The sequence below is a fragment of the Microtus pennsylvanicus genome, chromosome X (assembly GCF_037038515.1).
Source record: "Microtus pennsylvanicus isolate mMicPen1 chromosome X, mMicPen1.hap1, whole genome shotgun sequence".
Lineage (NCBI taxonomy): Eukaryota > Metazoa > Chordata > Mammalia > Rodentia > Cricetidae > Microtus > Microtus pennsylvanicus.
In genome coordinates this window covers 8,995,481-9,003,847 of record NC_134601.1, presented here as the reverse complement: position 1 = coordinate 9,003,847, position 8,367 = coordinate 8,995,481, and the positions used below count along the sequence as shown (strand labels likewise).

Sequence of the window (8,367 nt, the reverse complement as noted above, 5' to 3'; positions counted from 1 at the left end):
TGATGAGACGCCAAGGACATTGGCACGCGGTTTTGATCCTATGCAATGTGCTGGCTTGGTGGGAGCCTAGCCAGTCTGGATGTTCACCTTCCTAGATATGGATGGAGGGGGGAGGACCTAGGACTTACCACAGGGCAGGGAACCCTGACAGCTCTTTGGACTGGAAAGGGAGGGGGAGAGGAGTGGGGGGAAGGGGAGAGGGGTGGGAGGAGGGGGAGAAGAGTGGGAGGAGGGGGAGAAGAGTGGGAGGAGGGGGAGGGAAATGGGAGGCTGGCGGGAGGAGGTGGAAATTTGTTTTTTTTTCTTTTCTTTATCCTCCTTTTATCAATAAAAAAATTAAAAAAAAATAATGGAGTCTATGAACATATTGGTATGTTTCATGATTCAATGATTATTGATATTAGTATGCTTACTTTATTTTACTGGAAGTGTAATTTCAGTGACCATTTCAATACTAGTTTGTCAAGTAAGAATTCAGGAACTTCTGTCTGTTACTTCTAATATTTAATATTTAATGGAGTTCATCTAGGTGGAATTCTTCTTTAGACATGCTTATTCTTTTCTTCATTTGCCTTTTCAGGATTCAACCATCTTTCGGAATTTCCCCCCTAAGTGGCAGAGCCCTTGCTGTATCTGCACTTTTTATGGAATCTTGACAACAAAATGGCACATTTTCGTTCCGTGCAGCTCACAGCATAACCTGTTTTTCCACATTACATTTACATGTCTGCCACATACAGCTGTGAAATCTTCATATATGCATCTATATGCGCTCAGCAAACGCACATTTCAGAGCTCAGAACTGCTAGGCCTAACTACCTTGAACGTACCTTAAACATTGCCTTGGCACGGCAGCCTCACTAAGCACAGACCCTTCCCTTCCACTGGAGTGGGAGATTGCTTGGCTTTGGAACAGACAGATGTTAAGTAGCCTCAACTTTTAGCACAAAGGGTTCATCATAGATACAGTCAAGAACAGGTTCTCTCCCTTACCCTAAACTGTCCCCAGTCACCCTTATAGTTCTGCCTCAGGCCCAGGTACCCTCTCAGCAGCAATACGGATCCATTCTGAATCCAAGGGCATTGCATGCAGTAATGTATCAGAGCTCTTCTCTGCATACCTTAATTCTTATCCCACCAGTATCCCACATCCCCCTATTTCTAGTGATGAAGAATTGGTGATGTCTCCAAGTGTATGTGTTACTCTTCCAAGGATTTTTGTATTTTCCAATGAGAAGGGAGAAAGTGGCAACTGAATTCCAAATCACCAGCAATCCTCTTTATTCAGCAGCATTGGACACAGCAGCTCTGGAACACTGGACACGGCAGTTCTGGAACAGTCCCATTTCCACCCAGACCTTGGCCTCTTTACCAAGTCCTCCTTACCCCCACCTGTCCCCACCCTCCAGAGAACAAGTGTCCTAAGTCCCAGAAATGACTCCTGCTCTGAACTTTGTCTACTTACCAGGCAAAATGCTTTTCCTGATGGCTTCTCGTAAGAGCCCCAAAGAGATAACGGGTTCTTTTCAGTTTTATATTCACTCTCCGCTCAGTTCCTGGTCACCTTGACATGTTCCTAGTAAAGCCAATTTCATAGTAAGCAAGCTGCTGGCTGAGCCATGCTTCCAATGGCTTGGAAGTAATCACCCATGCTTGTGGAGTACTGAATATAGAGCAAGCATTATTTTAAATGCTTTATGGGCAGGATCTGTTTCAACCCACACCTGTAAGGTAATTCATATGATGATCAGCATCCCATTTCATCCCGGAAATTGTGCTAAACAGTAATGTGTTATCTAAATCAATCAAAAGTGCTAAGACTGGATTGACTTTCAGAACAATAAAATGAAGACATTCAGGTAGATACAGAAAACCTTAGATTTCCCTGCTATTTCCTGGTCCCCGTGTATAGCCCCTCTTTCAAGTTCATTTCAGTGAGGTAACCTGGTATAATGAACTTACAAAGCTGCATACTTTATTCTTAGTACCCACTCTGCCCACTCCTTCACTGCCTCTGAACCCTCTGTGCCCAGAGATGGCAACCCTAACTCCAGCCCAGGGTCTAGTTCAGGAAGCATTTAAGCATCTTGCCAACTTCCATGGGCAGCAATCTGAGGCAAATGTATAAACGGAAACTGTAAGGACTGCAGCCAAACGAGGGCGGAAGGTTAAGTGTAGGCTGTACTGATTAGAGTCCCATCAATCAAGATGGAAGATTTAACATTAGCTTAAGCACCTTACCATCTACTAAGTTAGTTAATGGATGTCTGAGCTCAATAGCCAGAGTACAGATAATGGATAGAACTTCCATGCTGTATTAGGAACCTTTACTATGCCCAAGAAGATGCCTGCACTGTCAGTTGAATTACTAATAATGCCCCTTTCATTCTTCAAAGTGACCTAATATGACATAATATACCCCCTACTCAGCCACCCCTTCATATGCCACCTTGGAAGCCCCAGAAAATATTTCTTCACCAACGTGCTTAAAACCCTATGCTATCTGTCTTCTGGAGACTAGAAATGAACGCGAGAATACTAGAATTGAATCAAGTTCCCTGATCTCAATGAAATAATGGAGATAAGAACGGCAAAAGAAAATAAAAGCTCTTAACCATGAAAAGACAATTTTGTTCTAGTTTTGCAGTGCTTGATATTTATTGAAAAGAATGCCATTGCTTTTTCCAGGTACTAGAGGGGATCTGGGCTGAAGGCCTGTTGGCTTGTTTTTATTTTAGTACTACTTGTCCATATGTACACATCTGTGAGACTGCTGCAATTCTGAAAGAAAAGTGACAGCTGTGCAAAACTGACGCACACAAGAAAAGAAACATCAACATTACAACTGTCAGGCAGGCACATCAGGCTCCTGCAGCAATCTGGTCGGGCAGAGGAGGAACCTGCGAGTAGGTGGAGAACTAACCAGGCTGTAAGACTGGCCCCTTCAGGGGTTGGTGAGCTGTCCAAATCAGAGTCTGAATAGGTGTAGCCATTTCCGTCATCTTCTTCTTGGTCCTTATCTTGAAAGGTGGATGGCTGCAGATGAGATGTGGTGGGTGGTGGTGGTGAGGTGACAGGCACATGTTTCTGGGCAGATGTAGGATGGCGATCCAGTGGAAGCCAGCTGGCAGGAATGCAGGTGGTTGGACCAGTTCAAACACAGGCCTGGACAAAGGCTGGAGCTCAAAACACAGTTCAGATTAGGATAGGGGTGACTGGATTGGTTGAAGCTGAATAGTGTGAGCTTCAGAGAAAGGCCCAGGCCCAACTCAAGCACTTGCAGCAGGTTACTGGAACAAAGACAAGTACTAAAAGGGATGAAGGAGCGAAGTGACTGGCAGGGGAGAGGATGGCAATGCAAAGGGAGCGCGGTGGCAGGAGGAGTAGCGGGTCAGGGCAGGGAGGAGGCAGCGTGCAGGGCCCTCCCCCTCTAGGCCTCAGGGGGCTCAGGGCCTAGAAATCATCCTCTTCCTCCTCCTCCTCCTCATCATCCTCGTCGTCGTCATCCCAGCCAAAATACTGCTTCATCTCCTCGACAAAGGCCCGATAATCACAGAGGATCGGGCTATCCATCAGGATGTACGGCACTACCCAATCCTCTGCTTCCCCGGAGAGGAGGCTGATCAGGAATGCCACTTTCATGCCGTCGTTGCAGAAGATATCATCATTCACAAGCATGTAAGACATCGTCTGCACAACAAACTCGGGGAGCCGGCCGCTCTCGCCGTGAAACCTTGAGGGGAAGGGCACCGGACAGTTCCGCCGACGTACCTGGCGCAGCAGAGTGGCCCGCTCACACACCAGCAACCGCAGCTGTGTCACGAGCCGGCTGTTCTCCATGCACAGGGCGTGGTGGCGCACCAGAAGCGCGTGCAGAAGCAACACCATTTCATCCACCATGGTGAATCGCTTGCAAGGACTCGGGCTCTGGGGCTCGGATCTGCTCTGCGGAGCTGCTCACGGAGGCCTAGCAGGAAGTGCGTGTCCTCAGATGAGCGCTGACCGTGGCAAGGCGCAGAGAGGGTCTAGCTGGTGGCGGAAGCTCCACCCACAAGGTCACTCAGGTTGCCCCCGCGCCAGCGCAGTTCGGTGAGGAAGGCGTGGCGCGGGAGGGGGGGGGGCTGGATGGCGTGGGGGTGTGGCCGGGGTGGGACGGGGGGGGGGCAGAGGAGGAGGGCGTGACCAAGGGAGCATCGCTGAAGGCCCCCGCCAGTTCCCCCAGCCTGAAGGAGAAAGGCTGAGGTGGGGGCTAGCCAAGCTTGCCACAGTGGAGGGCTGTGTGAGCTTAGGGCTTAGAAACTCAGCACTCAGGGCTGGTCTGCGCCAGCTGAAACTTCTCTTCAGCCAGTCCGTTCATCCAATACAGTGCTCCTTTGTGGGCCTGCCACCATCAGCACTTTTTAGAGTAATTCTTTTTTTATCACATTTCCTTGTTTGTTTAAGTTTCTCCCAGAGAAATAACACTGCTCTGAGGGCCACACTGCAGGGGACGTCATTTGAGTTCAGAGTCTTATAGACACGCAAGGGGTGCCTCTTTCATTAAATAAATAAATACTACTCAAGGATTACTCTCCAGTTGTGAAATAATAGTTTCATTAGAAAGACGTCCAAAATCAACACACGGTATGCACTTGTAAGCATCCTATCTTTGAATTTTTCCAAATTCCTATTATCAGTGTCTTTGTTCCTGATACACTGCCATGAGCACTGTAAAATTATTCTGCCTGCCTATTCTGAATGTAATTAGTTGTTGATCACTAAGTTTGGCCCAGGAGCCTTGAGCTGATACCTATTGTGTCTGCTATTTAAAATGCATCTCCAAATTCAATAACTTCGGCTACCCTGATCCCTGCCTTCTCTCATCCTCTGTCACATCTAATCCCTTAGCTGTCATTCTTGCCTTTTTGGAGCATATTTTCTGGAATAGCCTCAGAACACTTTTAGAATGGCAGTTGGATCTCCCTGGTTCTCCAGCAGTTTCCCCTCTGCTGCTCTGAATAATAAGCAAGCTCTTGGTCATAACATACAGGGCCCCGCTTCTCCATGCCCTCTTCACATGGTCTCCTGTCCCCACACATATCACGCAGTTCTGGCCTCCCCTCAGAACCTTTGTCCCTTCTATCTATCTTCTTTTCCCCTTTACCTGCCTACCTCATCTTTATGCTACTTTGAGAAACGGCTTTCCAAACTGTCTCATCTGTATGTGTGTTCTCTATCAGCAATTCATAGCCCTGACCCTTAGTTCACTTATCTACATAGTATTCGTCATATTAAATATCATCACCTGCCTCAACTTTCAAAGGGAAGTCAGTGCAGCAAAGGGGCTTGACTTTGCCAGCCCCTCTGTCCCCAGTGCCTGCAAATATGCCTAGTCCAGAGAAGGGGCTCCACAGATGTCTGGCAAAGGAAAGGGTCTTGAGGCACAGGTATTGAGAGAAAAAATAAGAGGTGGCTACATAGTGTACTCAGAAATACCCTCCAATTGTCCAGTAAGCTCCAGTTTGGACCCTGAAACAATCTCCTTGGGAAAATGATGGCTGATGACATAAAAATGACAAGACAAACCCTTGAAAGCACTCTCATTTAGTTAGTCCTTTACAATCAAACTGATCTGTCAGCCATGGAAGGGGGAGGCTGGCAAAGAGGAGAAAACCAGAGCCATAGCTCAAGTCTAGAGAAAAGGAAGCCTCGCACTGCTGAAAAAGAGAGTGTAGAGGAAGTATGAGCCCTTGTCTTCTCCTGTGCTGCTAACACTCCTACTAGACAAGAAACTCCTCGAGATCCTGAAGATTAAAGATTAATTGGGGATAAAAAGATTGGGGAGAGGCGAGGGTATAGCTGGGATTTGCAAGACTAAGGATACATGAAGAAGCCTGATAGAAATCTACTAGTTTGTAAGCTAAATAAGCAAATATAATATGTAAAAAATGGAATTATGGATAGACCGTGCTACTTCCTGAAAACATGAGCTATTAAATGAAAATCTCAACGCCGGGCACTGGATACCTCCTTAACAGCCCCAGAGGCACCCTAAAAAATACAGGCTACTGACAGTGCTCTTGGTTGCCCATGATAACTGGATAGAAAGAGCCCATACATAGCTGAAGACACCACACACTTTGGATGCAGGGCATAGAGAAAACAAATGAAGATTGATCAGGAAGCTTTCTCCCTGCTGGCTGGCTGTCTCTTAATAAAAAGCCAAACATTTTGAAGGCCTGGAGTACCTTTGTCCTCTTCCTGCAACCACAGGATGAAGGAAAGCAGATAAGACAAACTCCAAGATTCCCTCTAGGGTGCCCTTTGATCTTGGAGGGCAGGAAATGGCCTGTTCAAAAATACACAGAGCTGAGCAAAGACTTTTTAAAACAATGTTTCCAAGTTTGCAGGCAGTAGAGGCAGGCAATTGGGGATGGCTCACTGAGGAAGTGGGGAAGGAAATTCAAAATCAGTATTAGACAGCATATATAGAGGCTAATGCTCACTTAAGCAGCTGTCAGGTGACATATGGCTCAGGTATCAATGTCAAGAGCCATCTGACTATCTGTCCCCTTTTACCCTGCTCCAGGGCTCAAGTAGACTTCCTCTTTCTCTTTCACCCCATCAAGAGATCTTGAATGTTCTTTTAGATCTGGGTAAAGGAGTCACGGCAATGGCAGTCCCTATGACTCTTCTCAGGCTCATTAACTTCGTTGTGGTTGCTCTGCCTACATCATGTGTCAAGAACACAGGACTCAGGACAATGGATGCATAGCTTCTTGCTTTACCCACGTTCCATGCACCAAGTTCTGCCTCAATATATACCTAACAGGCAGACGGTATATTTTCTTGAAACAAACATGAAAAAAGACATGTCTTGATCTCTTGGTCATCAAAGAGGCACAAATAGCACATGTGGTATTAAGATATGCCTCTTGGAGCAAAAAAGTAGCATCAGAGAGCTTTTTATTTTTTTAATTTTGTGTACTTTTCGGCACAAGCATATGCATGTCCATGGCAGGGGCAGTGTGTGTGCAGGTCAGAGGACAACTTGCAGAAGCCCATTTAAAAGGGAGATTTGTAAGATGACAAAGATCCTGGCCACTCTTCAGAGCCAAACCGTGTCACCACATCCTTAGCCAAGCACACTGAAGGATTGCTTTATCTAGGAACTGAGTCTGGAAGGTTTAATGACTTCTGGACATAAGACAGGAGTAAGAAAGTGTCTTTCATTTTGCCTGACTTATCAAAGCACCCAGAAACAGTTTGGGATTTTTTTACTTCTGTTTTATTTTTTTAATAAAAGTAATAAGCTAATAATCTCACAGTTGAATGAAACTTTGTTATCGGGAAACTTCCTAAATATTTCATTGTTCCCCTAAATAATATAGTTTGACAGAGTTACTGAAAAGTCAAAATCTCTCTCTCTCTCTCTCTCTCTCTCTCTCTCTCTCTCTCTCTCTCTTGTTCTCACCTTTTCACCATGCTTCATTCCCTCCACCCTTCTCTCTTTTACTAGACAATATCCTCTCCTTCAGAACCTCGGAGCCATACCCTCTTTATTCTTTCAAAGGATACTGAAAAATTATGGTACCAAAGCAATCTATAAAATTCATAGATTTCTAGAAATTAATGCGTTATAAATTTTTATTTGTACATTAGATTTATATTTCTGCATTACTCTAATTATAGAATTTGCTGTCTCTAGGATTATTGCTCTTATTTTTCTATTGTCCAGTTTTATTATCAATCACACTCATAACACAAAAGGCTTACTTGGTTCCTAACATTTTACTATATTTCTGGCAATATTTGGCAAAATGTTCAAACTGTTGAAACAGATATTAAGAGAGTGGTCTGCTACAATTTGTGGTTGTTTAAGTATTACTCACTATTTGCTTCAATGCAGGCTCAGTTTTCCATCATCCAGAAAAACATTTTAACTAGTTAGCAAAGACATAGGAACAATTCTTTCTGCCCTGTGATTTTATCTGACAAGTAAAACGCAAGGAAAGAGCATAAAATTGATGAAACACATTCTCACGGACCTAGATTCTGCCTTTTACACTTGATGTACTGGGTAAGAAGCCCAAGAAATCCAAATGCATCTCAGAAAAGCATTGTAAAGAAAATAGTCTTTGAAAATTCTGAATTCAAGTTCCAACACTATTACTTATTAACTGTATGGATTTAGAAAGTCATTTTATTATTTTGTCCTCCATTTACCTCATGAATAAGTATGTCCAGTGACAGGACCTCCATCACTATGATACAGGAAAAGCAAGACGTTGTCTGGAAAACTGCCAAGTGTCATGTGCACTAACATATAATTGTTCACTGGAGTATTATGATTTACTAGACTTGCAGCCACTACATTACTACTAGCAT

The 8,367-nt window shown here is 44.8% G+C and overlaps 1 protein-coding gene across 1 annotated transcript; it reads right to left on the bottom strand.

Annotated features, from left to right (window-relative positions):
• Nucleotides 1-2,639: 2,639 nt before the first annotated feature.
• Ldoc1 (LDOC1 regulator of NFKB signaling) lies at nucleotides 2,640-4,098 on the bottom strand. The gene has a single exon (XM_075958132.1). It carries the CDS (start codon nucleotides 3,898-3,900, stop codon nucleotides 3,454-3,456), a length of 447 nt encoding a protein of 148 aa, XP_075814247.1. The 5' UTR covers nucleotides 3,901-4,098; the 3' UTR covers nucleotides 2,640-3,453.
• Between the last annotated feature and the right edge of the window lie 4,269 nt (nucleotides 4,099-8,367).

What these genes read in the sequence shown, in the direction of transcription:
- Ldoc1 (XM_075958132.1), bottom strand. Translation starts at nt 3,900, where the DNA reads ATGGTGGATGAAATGGTGTTGCTTCTGCACGCGCTTCTGGTGCGCCAC.